This window comes from Pelophylax lessonae (genome assembly GCF_965119305.1).
Source record: "Pelophylax lessonae genome assembly, chromosome: 10".
Taxonomy (NCBI): domain Eukaryota; kingdom Metazoa; phylum Chordata; class Amphibia; order Anura; family Ranidae; genus Pelophylax; species Pelophylax lessonae.
The window spans coordinates 207,688,948-207,709,904 of record NC_138777.1 but is presented as its reverse complement, the minus strand read 5'-3'; the positions used below and the strand labels follow the sequence as shown (position 1 = coordinate 207,709,904).

At 40.8% G+C, this 20,957-nt stretch overlaps 1 protein-coding gene across 1 annotated transcript in view; it reads left to right on the top strand.

The window, feature by feature from the left end:
• The window catches only part of ZNF469 (zinc finger protein 469), a 623,268-nt gene extending 602,645 nt beyond the window's left edge, over window positions 1-20,623 (top strand). The window contains exon 5 of the mRNA XM_082269917.1: window positions 7,282-20,623. Within this exon, the coding sequence (XP_082126043.1) occupies window positions 7,484-19,612 (12,129 nt within the window). The 5' untranslated portion in view covers window positions 7,282-7,483 and the 3' untranslated portion in view covers window positions 19,613-20,623. The remainder of the gene's footprint in view (window positions 1-7,281) is intronic.
• Window positions 20,624-20,957: the final 334 nt, after the last annotated feature.

Genomic DNA, 20,957 nt, shown 5'->3' with positions numbered 1-20,957 from the left:
ATGTGACAAAATAAACAAAAACTGATTCATTTATGTCCTTTGAATGATTTATCGATCAAAATTCAGTCATTACACAATGGCAAAATCGTTTGCTCTCACGGCCGAGTGTTCGGTATTCAAAAATGAGTTCAAACGATTTTTCCTCTAGTGTATGGCCAGCATTAGTTCTGGCTTTTCCCTCCCATAATTCATATGCAAGCCTAGCATATAGCTAACCTTCTAGGACTTGAATTTAGCTATGTCTACAATCTTGGTTCAAACCTAGCAGGTGGCAAAATTTGGGGGCCTAGATGCCTAGTTCTGAGTTCCCCTTGCTCCTTCCTTTCTCTTCCCAGGCCTTTTTCTGGAGGCATATTCCCAAAGAGCCTGACATGTATGACTTTGTATTTAAAAATGATGGTTTATAAATTGCCGCCATCTGTGTGAAATAATAGTCATGCGGGTTCTTACCAAATCGGCAGTATTCAGATACTGGTAACATGATAAGCAATTCCATTTGCATACTGTCCTGTATCTGGTGTTCTTTACCGCTTCAATACTGAGCACTTTTACCCCCTTCCTGCCAAGGCCAATTTACAGCTTTGAGCGCAGTCGCTCTTTGAATGACAATTGCGCGCTCACCCAAATTACATTTTTATCTTAATTATTATTATAAAATATAATGATTTATATATTTTTTACACAAATAGAACTTTCTTTTGGTGGTCTTTAATTACTGCTGGGTATTTGATCTAAAAAAAATTAAAAATAAATAAGTAAACATTTTGAAAAAAAAAATAGTTTTTAATAGTTTTTGTCATAAAATTTGGTGCACTGATGAGGCAGCACTGAAGGGCACTGATATGCAGCACTGATAGGTGATGAGCAGGCACTTATGGGCCTCACTAATGGGCACAAATTGGCCTCACTGATGGGCACAGATTGGCATCACTGCTGGGCACTGTTGGGGTTAAACTTATAATCAGAGCACGGATCTGTACAGGTCTCCCCTGCGAGAAGATGCCGCCGATCGGCTCACACTCTGTTAGTGTGAGAGTAGAAAAGCCGATAACCGGAATGTCCTTGTTTACATGTGATCAGCTGTGATTGGACACAGCTGATCACATGGGTAAAGAGCCACATCAACGGCTCTTTACCGAGATCAGGGTTGCGCCATTTCCCGCAATCGCCACGCTGTACGTCCCTACTGGAGCACAAGCGCAGTGAGACTGGGTTGGCGTCGTATGACGTCGCCCCAGAACAACAGAGCATCCCGCCCACCGTCATTTGTCTATACGGCGGGCGGGAGGTAGGTTAACCCTTTCTGCCAAGGATATGTATAAATGCAGCCTCATGGAAATGTCTTTATTCATCAGGCCACATATATGCACTGCTGTGTTTCTGCTGACAGCGCACTGCACAGCGTGCTCCCAGCACAGAGACTGAGCTGTCACAGAAAGCCACGGGTCTAATCTACGGGAATGTGGAGGACTGGTTCCCAATCATCTGATTGCTCTGATAGCCTGTGATTGGCTATCACAGTGATCAGTCATTGTAACCTGCCTCTGTGTTTTGTTTTGTTTTTAACCTTTTGAATGGAGAAAAAGCTACATTGTATTACCTACTAGATACATTATATAATACATTGTATCGTTTTCTCCTTGCTAGAGGAGAAATTTGTAAACAAAAATAAGTTGTGTAAAAAAATAATATGTACATGCAAAAAAAAAAAAATCAAATAGCTAGATCAGGGTTTGAATCAAAGTTAGGGGAAAATGCCATGCTCAGAGTCAGTCGGGGCCAAAGATCAGGGTCAGTGTATTTTAGGTAGGTTAAAAATAAAACAATTTTTTAATTTAGTATCAGCATGTGCTGGGATAAAAAAAAAAAAAAAAAACATAATGTGCATTATTATTTCTGGGCCCTACTATGGGAAGAAGCAACAAATAATATACGCATTTGTGGTACTGCTGCAATCGCCTGGAGCAGGGGAATTTGTTTTGGGTTATTCTTTGGTGTTAGGTCACTGTAATAGCAAGAAATATACAGCTACATTTTTAAAATTTATTTTTAAATTTTTCTTAATTTATTTTTATTTTTACTATTTTGGTCCAGTTTCCTTTGATATAATAAAACCATGTTAAAAAAAAAAAAATATATCCATTACTATTTACCACCAAATGAAAGCCCAATTTGTCCTGAAATAAACAAAAAAACAGACATTAATGTTTTACCTTCGACATGGAGGAGTTAATTCTGGCCACCTCTTTGAACCCTGCAGATGCCTAGTCTTCTCTATAGCATAATATATGAAGCCTCTATATGTGGAGCATATATACTGCCCACCTTTCTTTCCAGTATCCTAGGGTAAGGCCTGCTAAATGTATAAGGTATTCCTAATAGGTAATCACCCCCCCCCCCCCCCCCTCCACACACATACACCCCAATGTAAATTGCACCCCGAGAAGTCCTTCTAAACTAAGAAAAATAATTCATAGATTCTATGAAAGACGTTTAAATAGAATTAATGATAATACATGACATTCCTGCAGAAAGGGAACATATTGCTAGGCTATGCTGTTCTACTGCAGTTTGGTCGTTTGTCTCAGTACTTTGCAACTAATTTGGCATTTTCCAGGAAGCCCTGACAGCAGTGTAATGCATTAAATGGGGGGAATGGAGATGGGCCTTGAGGCTGGAACAGACAGCTGTCGCTACTCACTCACTTTTCCAACATCTACAAGCAGGGTTCACCGCACAGAGGAGACTTGCAGACTTACATTATTCATTCCATTATTCTCATTTTCACTTACCGTACCACCTAGCCTATGAATTCTAGGAATTCAAGACTGTAATATCTAGAAGGACTTTTATATTACATACTGAGCTGTTTTTAAAACTGTTCCACATACTGTGCAGCAGTCTTGATTAATTTTCCCAATATATTATGATCAAAGACAATACATATACTATCAATCTTATTCTGTTTCAGTGACTGTTGCAAAGTTGCAAAATTATGAACTGGAGTTACTGTTTGATGTTTCAATGCAAATATGCTGCCTGCAACAGAACACATTTAGGTCCCAACTGCTAACTTAATTATTGTAGATAGGAATACAGAAACTACAACACCGAGCATGTCTTGCCAGTTTTTGAATGATGTAAATTCCCCCAAGCGGCCATAAATCACAGGCACTGTTCGTTAGCAGTGTCTGAGTACTTTCTGCATCCCGGGCCAATCATATGCAGGTAATCGCTCCATGAAAGATGCATGGAAAGCATGTGAACAGCTGGGAACAACTGCAAGTACTTTCAGGCTCCCATTACTTTCAATGGAACAAGTAAAAAAAAAATATCAATCATTGGCCACTATTAGCTGGATGCAGAGGGCGTGAGCAATCAATATAAATGTTCAATGGTATAAACTGAGTCTCTTAGGTAAGCTGCTGGCTTTGGACAGCTGCAAGTTTCAAGATAGAGCTAGAAGAAACTCTGCAGGAACAAAACAAAAAGAAAGAGCAGCGCCATCTAAGTGCAGCAGATGAATAAAACTCACAGGATAACAGGGATGTCAGCGCATGTATCTGGATATAAAGTGTTCTTGTATCTGGATGTAAAGTGTCCATATATCTGGATATGAAGTGTACATCCGCTCTGGGGGAGGATGGGCTGCGGTACAATGTAGAGTGCCTCTCGTCACGGTTGCGCTGGTGGCTCCCAATGCTTCCTGAGACACGGGTGCACTCTAGAGAAGCCGGCCGACATCACATCCGGATGTCAGGTGGAGCAGGGCGGTGCGCGCGTTCAGAGCATGCATGCTCCTTCTTTAGGCAAGCTAGAACACATGCTCCCAGGAAGTGTTGGGAGCCACCAGAGAAATCATGATGAGAGGCACTCCACATTGTACCACAGCCCGTCCTCCCCCCAGAGTGGATGAACACTTTATATCCAGATACATGTGCTGACATATCTGTTTGGAATAAACATACCCTATTGCTGCACTTAGATGGCGCTGCTCTTTCTTTTCGTTTTATTGCTTTCAGTAGGGCTTCCCACCAGCACCAATCTCTCCTGCAGGTAGTAATAAAATGCCTCATTAGAAAATAACAATGGAGCCTAAAGGTGCACATAGGCATTTCAGGGAGCAATCTTTTTGTACAGGAATAAGTGCACAATCCCATTACATACATTATATACACCATGGCTTGACAATTTTGCTTAGAATCCAGCAGCCATCTAAAAAAGTTAGGAGCCAGTTTTTTAAGTCAGCTGCCCAGTGCCTAGAACTGCATGTTCGGGGCATCAAGCAATACGCCTGGTGTCAAGTGAAAAAAAGACCGAAAATATATACGATTTTGCAAATAAGTAAATTTTCACCTTCACTGATGTGCACTGATGGGCACTGATAGGCTGCACTAATGGGCATTGATGAGGTGGTAATAATAGGTGGCACTGATGATGTGGCACTCATAGGCTGTGCTGATGGATAGCACTGATGAGGCTGCGCTGATGGGCACTAATGAGGCTGCGCTGATGGGCGGCACTGATGGGCTGCACTGATGGACACTGATTGGCACTGACCGGAGGACCTGATGGGCACAGACAGGTGGCACTGATAGGCACCAATCGGCTGCATTGATGAGGTGGCACTGACAGGCAGCACTTATGGGCACTGACAGGCGGACTTACTAGGCACAGACAGGTGGCACTCATGGGCCCTGACAGGCGGCACTGATACGCAGCACTCAGTGGTGGAAAAGGAAGGGGCGACGGTTTAAACCCGCAATCTCAACCCCAGATGCCAAACTGGGAAGATGATGTCAGAGGTAAGCAGGCAGTGAGAGCAAGTCGGGCTCATTACACCAGAGGGGGGCGCCAGTTTGCACAAAGGAGAGTGTACATCGAAATAAACCTCACTGTTCTGAATATTTGTACAAAGAACAGGCACACTTTGCTAGTGGTATGCAAGCGTGACCCGATCTGATCAAGACTTAGGGCGTTTTCACACTAGCACATTTGGTGCGCACTCGGGTTCGATTGACGTCAGAATTCGGTTCTTTTTGATGATGTGAACACTGTCTTTGAACTCGGGTGCGCACCGGCGAACCGTACCCGGGTCCACTTAAAAAGGGTGGTCTGGGGTACGGTTCATGTGAACTCCAGTACGGTTCACTGCTGATGAGAACACAATCGTACCAAAGCGAGCAATTCTATCCATTTTGGCACCTTCTCGTTTAAAGCAATTGCCAAGTAACATGAGTACGCGCCGGCTACAGCTTGACGACACAAGTGTACCACGGTTCGGATACAAAAATAAAATGTGAACACAGTCCAATGGGGGGCAGGGGGAGGGGGGAGCAATCGAACTCGGGTTTGGACCAGGCAATCGCACCAAGTGTGAAAACACCCTTAGTGCCGGTCTAAAGGCACCATTGCATGTGAATGGAATTTTTTTATGATATTTAAATAAATATTTTTACACAAATTCTGCGCAATAATGGCTATTATTTAATCCTATAAACCCATAAGAGGGAATCTAGGTGGAATACATTGGGAACCAGTGGACCATTGCCATCTGTATCTGGGATTATAGGAAAGACTTGCACAAGGAATCAACAGACACACTGTTCAGGCATTTATTACACTACCTTTTGGTGAGTGTGCATTTTGGAAGGTGGTGGATTTAGACACGCTTAAAGCGGTAGTATACTCAAAGGAAGAAAAAAAAAAGACCCTGCAAGACAAAGGCATAATGAGCTAGTATGCATCGCTCATTATGAAACACTTACCTTAGAACAAAGCCCCGACACGGGCCCCCGGACACCGCTGTGGGAGTGGACATGATCCCTCGGCGTCTCTTCTGGGTTCGGTGGCTTCGGCGCTGTGATTGGCCGGAGCCGCGATGACGGCGCTGTGATTGGCCGGAGCCGGATTTTCTGGCAACTTCCCAGCAAAGAACTCTGAAGGTCCGCCGGACCTTCAGCGCGCATGCGCCGCTCGCGTCAGCGGCTGCATGCAGCGCAAATATCTCCTAAACCGTGCAGGTTTAGGAGATATTAATTGTACCTACAGGTAAGCCTTATTATAGGCTTACCTGTAGTTAAAAATCACAAAAAGTGGTATACTACCTATAAGTTGGGAGAATTATTGAATGAGCAAGACATCACTAAATGCACGAAACATACCTATGGACACTATCTTTTGTATTTGAATTTTATGTTTTTGAAATGCATGGTTCACGTATACGATTTATTTTGATGCTATCATATTTTGCAATCTTATTTGTCATATTGTTTACAGTATAGTTTCTTTTTTTTTTGTTATCACTTATTGGTTGTACATCACTAGCGGTGTAGTAAATGTAAAGGATAATTGAATACTCACCTAGAGGTTAGCGCAGCTACCCATGAATTTTTATTAGTACACACTCCCAGATGGAGTCACTTTAGCTGCAGCAAACCAGTTAAACCAGTTTAAAGCGGAGTTCCACCCTGGATTTTTTATTTTTTTTTAAATACCCCCGGGACAGTCAGGGCTAGTGCATTCCACAATGGCTAGCCTCTGATCTGTCCCGGGTTGCACTTACCTGTTAGGACAAATACTTACCTTGAAAACGTCTTGTCCAGCGCTGCCATCTCAGATGTGGGCAGCTTGAAGCCAGCGAGATCCCCTTCGGTGTTTTCTTCCGCCTTCTTCGGTCCCACGATGCCCTGCGCCGGCCCCGCCGTCACTTCCGGGTCGCGCGCGTCATCCCTCCACAGCTTCTGGGCATGCCCAGAAGCTGTTTAGAAGGGGATGACGCGCAGACCCGGAAGTGACGTCGGGGCCGGTGCAGGCGCAATGATTCCTGGGAGCGATGACGTTCAGCTCCCAGGAATCATTGCAGAGCCAGGAAGTGACGAGGAAAGAAGAAGAAGGAAGTAAGGTAAGTATATTTTCTTCGCTACGAGGTAAGTAGAAAAAATAAAAAATATGCGATTATCCATTTCTTTTTCAGGTGACCCGGAGCGAGAAGATGGAGGTAAGTATTAAATTAGGGTGGAACTCCACTTTAATTATTTTTTTTGTGCCGGTGACACACATACAATCTACATTTGTGAATAATGCAAAGAAAAATGTATAGCAACAATAGCTATTCAAATAAATGCCACACATCACTAAGCAAACAAACAGTTCAAAATCTTTTTCTATCACTAAATTTCTTAGTTACAGACCTTAGCATTATTTATAAATGTACTTAAGCTTAAGTAAAATTCATGTGACTAAGTTGGCTGACTCATTTTTCTTTCTCTTTAATTTCAGTCTGATCCTGGCAATCCTGAAAGTGATAATCTCAGCACTGGAGTCTGAATATCAAGAATGAACATGCCATCGATCGGGCTGCTTATTTGATCTACTGCCAGACTTCACATAGAAGGACCAGGAAAAATCATTATGTGAGGAACATGAGCAAAACAAAAGTGGCCGGTGTGCCAAGTGCCTCCCACCTCATCTGAGTGGTACCATGACTGGAGAGACAAAGCATGTGTATGCCATCAATGCTAAAACACCCGGCTCTAAGGAAAATGACACTATCCTTGAACAGTTCAGCAAGAAGGATGCTGGGAGTGACCCGAGCAGGGTGTCAGACAACTCAGAGAGTGCCTTAATTGCTGACAAAGCATCTCAATTGAATGGTAGGGAAAGAGATACCTGTGGCCAGCGAGAGGCTGTAATAAGGCCTCAACAAGCAGGTAAAATTGACTTTAAATCTCTTCAAAACAGGCCAAAGTATTCAAATGATACTACATGGACTAATGGAAAAAGTAGCCCACTGTCTCCGACAGGAAAGAGTAGAGGAAAGGACAAGAACAAAAGGTTAGGAAAGGTAGAACGTAGCCAACACCAGCTCTACAGACTCAGCCTAAATAGCGCAAGGTCCAACCCTACCATTGGAATTGCTTACCCTCAGCAGAAGGTGACACCACCAAAAAAATTAGAAGTAAGTCATGGACCAATCTCTGGAAGTTATCGTTTTCATGTCCCAAGTCTTCCAGAGAGAGAGGCAGAACTCCAACAGGAGGACCTAAACTTCAGTCGTTCTCTTCCAGAGCCAAGTCCTAATCTGACCTCCACAAACTATACCTCACAAACTGCCCCAGCTAACAGAACTCACCACGGCCTAAAACTCCAGCCGGGCAATCTTCATGACAAATCCAGCTCTAATGGACAATTACATTACTTAGAGTTTCAACCAAATGGAAACAAATGGCATCCCTCTGAAAAACTCTTTACTGGGACCAGCGGGTATCCCATCCCAAACCAAAAGCTATGTTCTTATCCAGAGGGCAACAAATCTGATTCACATGGCTTTGACCCGCTGCCATTTCAGTATCCATTTCAGCCATTACAGGAGCCAAATGGGAATACATTTTGCAATAATGGGAACAGCCAAGACTTTGTTGATGTCTCTCTGGCTGCCTCCCAGGTAGCACACAATTCTTTCTCCTTCCAGTCCTCCTCAAGAGAAGGACCAGAGGATCCACAGGGCAATGGATCCTATAATACTGTTTTACCGGACAGCCGTGCTTATGGTTTACCTTCCCAGCAATCTCCATTCTTTCATAAACAGCAGGGGGTCCAGCATTCACCCACACCCCCATGCTACACAGGAAGGAACGAACAATCGGCTGAACACAATGGTGCTATTTCTTCATCTGGTGCTATAACTCCCTCTGGTGCTATAGAACAAACCCAAAGCACTTTTCAAGAAAATCAAACTGTTTTTAATTCTAGTGAATTTAGTTTACATAATAACAGTGTGCCAGCATTAATCAATAAAAGGCAACATCCAACTAAAGACTTTGTACACAGTCAAAGACTCCTAACTCCAGGCAATACCCTACGAAGGAATATACCACAGACTTCTTTGAACAAAGTGCACTTCCCCGATAAGTCCTATAACAATGTAAACACAAGATCTGTGCCTTTTGATAAAAAACTTTCCAGAATACCTCAGACTTGGGATACAGGTAGCAACAGTTTCCCACCTCTGGACCAAAACTCTTTATCTTACCCGGATGCTTCTGGAAACTCAATGCCCTATCAATACCAGCCAAGTGACCCTAGGCAGGCACTGAAAAATTCAAGGATGCCTTGGCAGCAAGTTCACCTTACTTCACCCACAGCAAACCAAAATCACATTGAGCTATCAAGGCACAACGGGAACCAAAAAATCCCATACAATCTTGGCAATTCAGACTGGCAAAACAACACTATGATGCCAAAGATTTTACCAAGTTATCATGCAAAAAAACACATTGTGGTAGATGGGAGTTCCACTCAAAGGTCTGAAATGAGCAGGCAAAGCTATTGCCCATCCAATGATATGTTGTACGACAGTGTGAAGGATACAAACTCTCAAATAAATGATTCAAGAACTAATGGCATTTTGTATGGCATGAGCCAACCAATTCCACAATCACGGAATAATTCCAACCAGTCAGTACCACTGTCGGGTAAGACTTTTGTAGCTGAATCTCCCTGTGAATCTCCACTTCCTTCCCCAGTCACTAACCCTGTGACTGGAAGCACATGCTCTTCTCTTTCACCTATGTCCAATAGTCCTGTGAATCCAAGCTCAGAGGAGAGTCAAGTGCCACCCACTCTGACATCGTCTCCATACTTTCATCAGCCGTGTCATCAAACAGATAAATCTTTTCATCCAAATGATCCACTTAACTCTGGCTCCTTTCTGTATAACAAAGTCGAACTTACAAAAAATTTCCCCTTCTTATTGGATTCTTCAAAAGATGAACAAACTTTTAAAAACCTACAAGAGAACCAATACCAAAAATTAGCTAATGAGCCAAGTAAAGGATGCCTTGAGAACTTTGAAAGTGAACCCCCTCCTCCCTACTCCTCCCACCACTTCCTTGCCAGCTCTCTTAGCAGTGCAAACTTGGATCAGCTTGACGTTCTTCTAACCTGCAAACAGTGTGACCAAAATTTTGGAAATCTGTCATCCTTTCTGGAGCACCGGCAGTATTGTAATTTAAATTCAACTCTACAAAATGAGATGAAGGACACTCTGCATGGTGGAGACATAAGAAAATCTGCTGCTTCTCAGACAACACCAGGCTTTTCCCATCACAAAGGACAAATAGAATTTAATTCCCAGTTAGCAGGATTTCACAAAGATTATCTCCTTGACTGCGATGCAAAAGGAGAAACCAAAGAGGACCCTCTAAAAAGCAGTACTTTCCACAATGGAGCAGCACATTTGCTGCCTATGACTGCTTGTGAGACATTGGAAATGGATGACGCAAAGCTTGATAGTCTAATCATAGAAGCACTGAATGGCCTTGAATTTCAAGTGGACAACCCTGAAATAGACAGCACTTTTATTGATGTTTTCGTGGATGATGACCTCGCCTCATCTAAAGCTACTGTATGTAGCCAGCCTCACAAGGGTAAAGAATCTAAGGACAGCAGAAAAAATGAGGTTACAGAGGAAAAGCATACTCACCATAACCAAGTCCCATATGCCTATGAAGAAAATTTTGAACATTTTGAAAAAGAGGCCTCCTACAACCACGAAAACTCAATAAAAATGAGAAATATATCAAAATCTGCAGAGGTAGGAACTGCTCACCCATATTTTGTGGATAATGAAACAACAAATAGTAAACACGTTACAGCTATAAGGTCTGAGGACAGTGATCAGCAGACAAGAGAGGACATTAAAACTTTTTTCACATCACAGGAAAAAAAGAAAATTAACCTAAACAAAAATAATTGTAAAGGTACAGAAGAGAAAATTATAAAACCCTTTGAATTTAAGCAAGGAAAAAATGACCAAAAAGATTTATCCACTATGGACATCCCAAAGTCACGCAAAACAACTATAAAGGATGTAAAAAAAAAGAAGTCTCACAATGGGACCTGGAGTAAAGAGCTTATACACAAAATTGTGCAACAGAAAAATAAACTTCACAAGTTGCATGTGAAAAGTAACAAAAATGTGCAATTTTCGCTGGTGACAGAAAGACTTTTTCCACCAACCAAAAACCATCCCTTTGGTGAATACGACTACATTTCAGATTCCGATGAGGATGCTGCTGCTAATTTACTACCTAGTAAAGTGCAACCCAATGGTAGACTGAAGTATAGCTTAAACCGGGATCTCCAAGGGAGAAGTGGAAGGCAAAAATTAAAAGAGCCAGTTTGGCGCATGGGAGAGGCAACAAGATTCCAGCTCCAGAGTAAAGATCTGAGGTGTACAAATAAAGACAACTCAACCAGGATCCGAAGAAGAAGCAGCCAGTCATCCAATAGCAGTGATCAAAGTACAAGTATGTCAAGTGAAGCTGGCTCTAGCCCAAAAAGTATGGAGAGGACAGACTCTGAAAATGAACAAGAAACCGCACTGAGGTGTAAAACCTTCAATGCTAGAGGTCATAACACAAACCTGGAAAGAAACCTTATCAAGCCTATATACAGAGAAAATATATCAGATAGCCAACTTCACTCAACAGACTTTTCCAAAGGGACCAAAAGGTTTGGATCTGCCAAATTCCTACTTGCAAGTTCAAAGGTGTTTTCATCAATAATGAATACCGAAACACATTACCAACAAAAGGACACATTACAGCAAAGCACAGATCCAACAGTGGACAACTCCAGCAAAATAACAGAAGCACTCAACTTTGAAGAAAGCAGACAGACAAAACTAAGCACTTACGAAGACACAATGGCAGCTAGCACCTTATCACAAAATAATTATACATCCAACTTGATATTAGCCATAAACAATGTGCCCCAGGAATTGTCTACTTTTAATTCAGACAATACAGACTACCAGAAGAAGCAACTTAACTCTTCATCTTCCATTCCCGAAATGCTTAACACTGAAAGTAATCCAACCTGCTCAGACAATAATGTAAAAAATTTAAGCGAAGAACTTTGCTATGGTCAGAAAGACTTTGCTTTACCCATTTCTTGTTTCGGTGGGGATTCAACAGTAAATATTTTACCTCAACAAAACCAAAAAGAGTTTGGAACTGAATGTCAACAGTTTCCAGAGGATAAACATGAGGACTTGCCTGATTTATACACTAATAATATATTTGCTAAAGCCCAAATGCCTGCTGCCATCAATGTTGAACAGATATATCCAAATCAAAGCAATGGCAACAATATCAACTCTTTTGAGCAAAAATGCCCAGATATACCATCTTATCCTCCTGATAAAGTTTCCTCAAGTTTTTCATTTGACTCTTCATCTATATTTGCTGAGCTGCCAATATCCGATTTTGAGTCCACAATGTACAATAACATAACACCACCAAAGGACAATTACATGGAATTCAACCAATCTAGTAAACCATCCCCTTTTGAACATCCATTTACACAGTACTTGCCAGAGAAAAGTTGGGACCTCATTGAGGATAGTGCTCCAGTATTATCAGCTAACATTACTCAATTTCAAGGCAATGACAATCAAGCTGCAGAAAAATATGCTGAGCATGTGCCTGTGCCATCTCAACAAATTCCTGAAGACCTGTCAAGGAATATTACTGATTACAGTGCATCATATATAAACACTGTTCAGTCAGAGGATGAGTTGGAAATTAAAAGGCTGGTTACAGAACTAGAAAATCAGCTTCAGACAAATAAAGCTCACAATGAGGTACCGTCTCAAACACTGGCTGAACATCATATTACTCCTGAGCTCACAGACTCCTCTCTTCCATTTCCAGAGATGGAGGTAAATCAAATTGAGAATAGCAGAAATAATTCTTATCTGAATGAGGATCATAACAATCTAAGTAATGTGAACAGTTTAGTGCCTCCTCCCAAAGTAGACTGCAACATTCTTGACTCTCAACCACTTGTAAAAGACAACACGCCTGAAAATCTAAAAAGCCCCTGGGATTGTTCAGTTCAGTTTGACACATTTAGTTCTAATATCGAATGTCATGAACAAACCAGATCACTGGCTTCCTTTGCTTCTCCAGAAGACAGCAATCAGTACCAATCAACAGCTAGTGATGTTTGCCTAACAGAAGAATTAAGGTCTCTTAACCATAGCTCCCCTTCAGTGATCTCAGGGGTTTACTTGCCCAGCCTCTCCAACCAAATGGAATGCCAGACTTTTTCTGACCATGAACTTCTACATGATACACTGGTCACAACGGAAACACTGCTTTCCAATTCCCAAGAAAATGATACTTCAGAAAAAGACAGCCAAAAGAATGACAATGAAAATCCAATAAATGAACTGCAGAAACTGGACGAGCAGTTTGATGATCCACCTGAGCTGGAGCACTTTCAAAGTATTTCTGACACTAATTCTGAATTTGGTCTGAAAGATGACAGTGCTCCTCATTTAAATATGACTGTATTGCCAGATCACAATGATAGCACATCTGAACCTAATCTGTGTGATCCACAAATAAATGTATCAATTCCACGGACTGCAAATAACACAGCACATAGCAATGACCACGTAATCCTAGGTGACACGGAAGCATCAGAGAAACATGGATACAAGGACAATAAACAGTCTGTACTCCTTGATATGCCAGTCTTAGTGAAAGAGGAGAGCACAATTCCCGAAAAGTCTACAGCAACTCAGGAAGCCACAGAGAATCCATTGCAACAGCTCCAACTTTTTGTGGCAAGAACAGCCAAAAACAACGAGGAAGAGATGCTTATGCCATGTTTTCCAGTGATACTGGCAGCTTCAGTTGCTTCAGAGAACAAGTCAGACGCTGAAACTGATTCTTCATATATTCTAGAAAGTGCAGAACCTTTTACAGCCGAATCAGAGAATAATCAAGAAAAGACAGAGATAAAAGGAGCAACACAGTTATCAGAATCAGGCATACAAACCTCACAGAATGATGAGGTCAACATGCTTGGGCACAAAGACACAATGTCTGGTATGCTTGCAGAACCCATAATCAACAAAGTGCCCTGTGAGGATGAACAGATAAATCATTTAGATAATGAATGTCACCGATCAGATGTAATTAACATTGGTGTAGAGGGTGTGAGAAACCATAACGATAATCTTATACCAGACAGCAGAGATGCTGGAAACTTGCGACAACGAAAAGTGAAGGTTATTGAAGAACCCAGTCATTATGGAGGAGATGATGGAAAGAGACTATCTTCATTTGTTATGAAAACCAAAAGGGCAGAAAGGACCAATCACACATCTGATAAAGAAAAAAATACATCTATTTCAATAATTACATCGAAGGTGCTTAGTAATCAAGAAATTCCATGTGACAGACCTGATGTTAGATGTCTGGCATCAGCTCCTTTAAATATTGATGTAGTGCAACTGTCCAAACATGTCAGCAACCAGGGATTAAACAGAGAGATCTCTGCTTTTGTATGTCCAAACAACCATTTGCAAGACCTAAATATGCTTGAAGAAACAGAAATGTTTTTGGTAGATAACAAAACCCAAGAACACAGCTCAACACTGAGTAAAAGTAACAGTCATGTTTCAGACCTTGCTGACAGGTCTCCTCACTTCACCTTGCAGCCTAATATTAGTGATGTCCAGCCAAACAGCAGTGATGAATATGGAGCTCAACTTCATAGCCTTGGACTAATGTCAGAGCAATCATTGTTGAATTTTGATTCGCTCACAGTTGAAACAAATAAAGATCCAATAGAACAGCAAAAACACCTGTACACCTCACAAAAGGAGTTAAACCCAAATGAAAAAGACTCCTCTGATCAAGCATTTCCCAGTGTAGCTATGAGTCCATCAGAACAATTACCTGAAAAAAGCTCAGGTATGCAACTATTTCTCAGCGAAGAGGGAATTGTGATATCATCTACAGAGGCTAGCCAAAAACAGTTGACAGCAAAAGACACTATCACTGTGACACCAGTTGTGGAAGATGGTTTAAGTCCATGTTTTTGCACTGAATTGGTCTGCCCACACTTTAAACATCAGCAAGTACAATCTGTTGCAGATATAATTCTGGGGTGTCAATCAATGGCAACAGATGATACATATCCTCCAATTTATGCTGCAGAAAACCATCAAAATTTTCCAGCACTCCATACTGAACTTTTTTCTGAAAGCATTCAAAATTCTGTAACACCATTGTTGGAAGTACCCCCTAAAAACGACTGGAATAAATCACAAGACATTCCTATTATTGATCATGCATACCAAATTGAAGACAAGAGCTCAACATCTATGGTGTGCGATCTAATAAATATAGCTTCTCCAGAGTATGTAAATTTCAACTGTCATCAAGCAACAGAAAATACAGCTGGAAGTTCGCTTCAAGAAAAAAACAATGTATCAGAAACCCAGAACAGTATATCTAATAGTGAGTCTGAGAAAAAGGGTACCAATGATATGCATTCGGTCATAGATGGTGTACTCCGAATCTTGGAAGGTGACAAGAGCAAAGAGATTTTGCAGAGCATTGGAATTACAACAAAGAGTAGCCCAATCAAAGAAAAGAAACTATCTGGAATATCACTAACATGTGATATATGTTTAGTATCGTTCCGCTCTAAACCAGGTCTGACCAGACACAAAGCTGTTAAACATAACAACTCCCTGATGTCATCCAAAGATTCCACAGGTGAGAAAGCTCTTGGAGTGTTGAATAAAATGGGAGAGTGGAAGTGCAATAGTGAAAGTAAACAAAATCTGCAGACTGACCTCACATCTCAACATAGAATCACCGAATTCCTAAACCAAAGCAACTCTTTTCAGCCAGATGAAGAATCATCAAAAACCAAAGGACAGAAAAGTAATAATGGACTACCTGAGAATACATCTTGTATAGATATCATCTGCAAAAAGAAAATGAATGTCAAAGTCAAAAAAAGAAAAGTAAAGCCTCAAAATACCATGTGTACAAATTCACAAGTTCCACCTGATGATGTTTTAAACATCTTGAAAACAAATATTCTAAAGGCAATTGGGCACTCAAACAGCTTCAATTCTACCGAAGACAAGACAGAATGGCAAGAGCCTTTAGATAAAAATATGCCAAGGAAGCAAAACGATTTAGAAGAAGTCAAGGTAAAAATGTGCACTATCAGTACAGAAGATGATGAGAAATTAGTAAGTGATGTGCTAGATATGGAAATGAACAGAGAAGCTTTAATTCAAGAACAAACATGGACAGATAACATTAAGGGGCACATAGAACACATTACAAATGGCTGTGAAAATCAACCCATAAATAACTTGCTGACAAACGGCCACAATTTGCTAAGTAGCACAGAAGAGCAGATAAACACTCTAGAGCATTCCGATGTTAAAAATGATGTCCAAGGTTCCATTGTACCCAAAGAAACTGTGACCGATCTCCACAGCTTGTTTGATGACGATAACTCCTTTTCCCAACTCTTCCCCAGAGATGATCACTTCATTAGAAGAAAGTGTACACGTGTATATGGAAAGAGAAGCAAAAGACAAACACCACCCTTTGAAACAGATTTCAGGCAAGAAGAAAAGGGTGAGCACTGCCACTCCTCAAAAATGCACTACTCGTGTGATTATAGATCCATTCCTGGGGATTCTTCATCTTTGGTAATAAATTCTTCTGCCCAAATAGACCATCTTGCACAATACAACCAGCCCTGTCCCCTAGAAGAAGGTATGGATGTAGATGTGAAAATGCTGTCTTTTGTGCATCAGAGTAAGCCAGAAAACATGAATGAACAATCACACGCTGAAAGACTTCCACTGGAACAAGATTCAGACATCTCAATGCATGCAAGCCTCTTCAAGCCACCAGAAGAATCTGTTGATTTTTCTGCAGAGATTGGCTCAGAAATGAGAGAATCTGAAGTGGAGGAAAACCTTGACTGCAAAACCAATGATGAATCAGGACTTCCAGAATTTCCCACAATAGATATGAAGATGCTAAGTGCGAAGTTTGACATGAGAGAACTGTCTTTTTTCAGTGCATGTGGCGATGATTCTGACCAGTGCGATTCGGATGCAACAGATATTACACAAAAATCAGAAAGACGTAAGAAACATGCAAAAAGTAAAACAGATGAAAAGAGGCAGTTGAAAAATCGCAACAATGTGAAAATTAAAACCAAGGAAAAACAGTACAAGTGTAAAGTCTGTTTTCAATGGTTCTTGACTTTGGGGGAGCTGGACTTTCATAAGCTAACTCATAACCCTTCTCCTCCTCCCACCTGTTATATGTGTGTCCAGCGCAAGTTCAGTTCTCGAGAACAACTAAGGGATCATTTAAAAGAGAAGCATGCAAAAAACAAGGCAGGTCTCTGGATCTGTGGAATGTGTCTGAAAGAAATCTCTGATGTATGGATGTACAATGAGCATCTGAGGGAACATGCCACTCAGTTTGCAAGGAAAGGACAAGCTCAAAAATCAGTCATGGGGATTCCAGGGTGCTTTGGAGAAGACAGCATGGTAAGAACATTTTTGAGCACCTTTATATATAGAACACCCACTAAGTCATCAAAAAACACAGAGATGGATGAAAAAAGCCCAGTGGCTAAAAGGCAAGAATCAAAAGAGCACAAGGAAGAAGATGAGGTAGTTATTGAGAAAGAATCAGAAAGCAGTGTTCAAGTGGCTCCACCAGCTCCAAAGCTGCCCATCAACCCCCCACTGGAGAGTTCTCATAAGAGCGATACAATACACAAAAATGCAAGTATGCATCCACACTGCAAAGACCCATCTAGGGATTGTCATCATTGTGGAAAACAGTTCCCCAAACCATTCAAATTGCAAAGACACCTTGTTGTTCACAGTTTGCAAAAAATCTTCCTATGTCATCGATGTCCTAAATCTTACCAAGAAGTGCAGGAACTGAGAAGTCATCTCACTAATGAGCACCAACTGACAGAGAAATCTGAAATAAAGCACACCACCCTCTATGCATGTGAACTCTGTGCGGATGTTATGCATGTGATCAAGAAATCTTTTATCTGTAGCACGTGCAACTACACGTTTTCTAAGAAAGAACAATATGATAGACACATGGAAAAGCACCTGATTGGTGGCAGCTTGACATTCAAATTTAGGGGGGTAACAAGGCCGATCCCATCTGGAAAAGAGGTGAAAGAAAATGTGATAGATTCCCCGGAATATGAATGTATGCCACCACCTAAGAAGCCAAAGTTGTCAAATTATTCTGACATTTCTACTGATGTCTTAGATGACAATGAGCCCCCTCAGTACCCAATGCTATCACCCGGTGTGTTCTTTGATAAAGAGTCAGAGGAAAGCCCTGCATATCAGAATTCAGTGAAAACAGAGGAGATGATATTGGAAGCTCCTGAGCTCCTTGCTGAAGGGAAGGAAGAACCAATCACATTTAGTGCTGAGTTATGCCATTTGTCTCCTGTACCTTGTGAGCTTAAAGTTTTTGAGGAAAGAGATGATGAAAAAGCCCGACAGATGCTCCCCACCCTAAAGGAAGACATATCTTTCTCTTCTTCAGTCTGTGCAGCAAAAAATGTAACCTTTCCAATAAAGAATGATCAAATTTCCAAAGTAACTGAGCCAGAGACAAAAGAGCAAGCAAAACAAAAAGGAGCGGTAGAAATGGAAGAACAAACAGTTATTCAAACAATGCAAGGTAAAGTGGATGATATTTCTAATTTGGTGTTGCAGGAACCAGCCGAACTGTTTACATTTACCAAAGTAATGCCTGGGGACACTTCTAAAGAGCCAAAGAGCTTACTACCTGAAGTCACAGAGGAACCCAAAGAACAGACACAAAAGTCACTGTCACAAGATGTGGCACAGCCCACTGTGGCAAATACCCCTAAAGAGAAGTCACCTGTGACAGACAATGCCTTAGTAAAAGGGCAAAAGTTCACCAAAAAGAATAAGTCAGTCAACCAACTCAACAGCATATCGTCAACTCAAACCAATGTTTTAGCATCTAACGGTGATAATGTATTAAAATCTTCCACACCAAAATTCAAGGCGGCCAGCTCTCAAGACAGTAGCAATTGCACTTTGAAAGAGACGACATCCAGCCAGCAAAAGTTAATAAGAAAAGACCCAACTGTTAACTTATCCAAAAACAACACAGATTTTAAAATAGCTGACAAAACTTTAGCATCCGTGGCTCCAAAAGTCCACCCAAAAAAGTGCAAAGAACAAAAAATATCTGGCCTTAAAAGCAATGCGGGGTCACAAGAGAATTTAGATGGAGAGATAAAGAAAAAAAAGACTAAGCTGGGAATGACCGGAAAGAGTGAGTCTTCAGCTGTTGCAAAGAAATCGGACTGGGTTAACAGCCTCTCAGATGCTAAAGATGAGGCTCCGAGTAATAGGGCCTACCACAGGCTCAACTCTGGAGGGGTCACTGGTCAGTTTAAAAAGATCGTGTTAGATACGCATAATCAAAAGAAAGTGAATGCTGCATCAAGCGAGTACAAAAGCAAAAGAACTCTTCTTACAAAAAGTCTGCACACATTTACCCCTAAAAGCTCTCCTCTGTCCATGAATGGCCCACCTCACAAACGGAGGTTGGGGGCAAATACAAAACCCACTGAGCCACCAAATTACAGGACAGCTGAATCACAGAACAATTTGCTAAGTCAACTTTTTGGCCAAAAAATAACTAGCTTTAAAATTCCTTTAAGAAGGGATATAACGGAATGACACGATACCTGTCCTTTGTGAAGAAAACTGACCAATCAAGGGGAAAAAAAACTGAATTACAAGGTTTATAAATATATACATATATTTTTTTTTTTTTTACTTTTTTGCATCCCCCCATCTTTCCCATTAAGCTTTGCCAAACTTGCACTGCCACCCTTGTAAAATAGTTCCTTTTGTCCTGTAATCTACATTGATGCACCTGATATTTTGCAAATGTTGCAATGTTCATATGTACTTTGATTTTACTGAACCAAATTTTTAATTGCTTTGGACAAACAATAGTCAAAAGCTTATTTTTTGTCTCTACTGTTGTACATAATTTCATACTTACTAACTTCTTTATGCTGAAGAGTTAAGGTTGGATATTAAAAATGAAACCCAAGCTCTTCCAAAAAAAAAATATATTTAAAAAATTTGTTAAATGCTCTATATTTTATGCTGCCTCTTTGAACGCATATTTAAAGATTCAGTTAAAGGGTCAGTCTACTACTTTGCTGGCCTCCTTTGCTCTAGTCATGGGGGCTTCAGGCACAGATCTGCCACAGTTCCTGGCCTTTTCCCACCTAACATGCAGTTTTGGATGTCCCAGCCTAATTGAGTGTATTCTTTCTACTCTTTTTAAATTATCCACAAAAATAAAAAATAAACATCTAAAGGAGTCAGTGGAACCCCTGGTTATGGCCAACAACAGGTGTTCAGGCCTGGAAGTTCAAGGGCAAAAATTATAACACTGGAGTCCCAGAGACATGATTAAATGTTAGGTGGGTTAACTCTTCAGTAACTACCAATATCAGGCTTGTGTGGACAGACCGTTTAACAAGAAATATTTATGACGCTAAGGTACAACATGATTAATTATGACATGTATAGTGTCTTCTACTTATCTGGTTACGATGACACACTCTAGTCAATAACTTAAAGTCAAATGCATGTATGAATGGTTTGGGTCAGAATACAAAAACATAAAAAATATGTTCAATACTTTTGATGACTAGATTTTTGCACAAACATTTTTGACTGAAAAAAGGTACTAAAAAACATATAAACTTTACAGACAAGATTCTGGAGGTATGTTTTATGCAGTAATGAGAAGGATTACAATTTCATAAAAAATAAACTCATTATTATCCTGCACCCCGGGTTGGTTTTCCCTCTAGTCACTTCTATAACTGAGAGGCTAGAAAGGAAACATTCTTTCACAGTACGTTGTTCTACACATCCTTCACTAAATGCTGTAACAAAGGTGTTACGCTCTTGCTGGCCATACATTATGCAATTTTCTTATTCATTTTCCTTTAGATTTACCTTCAACTATGTAGTACAAGTTATACTTCAAAAACACTCC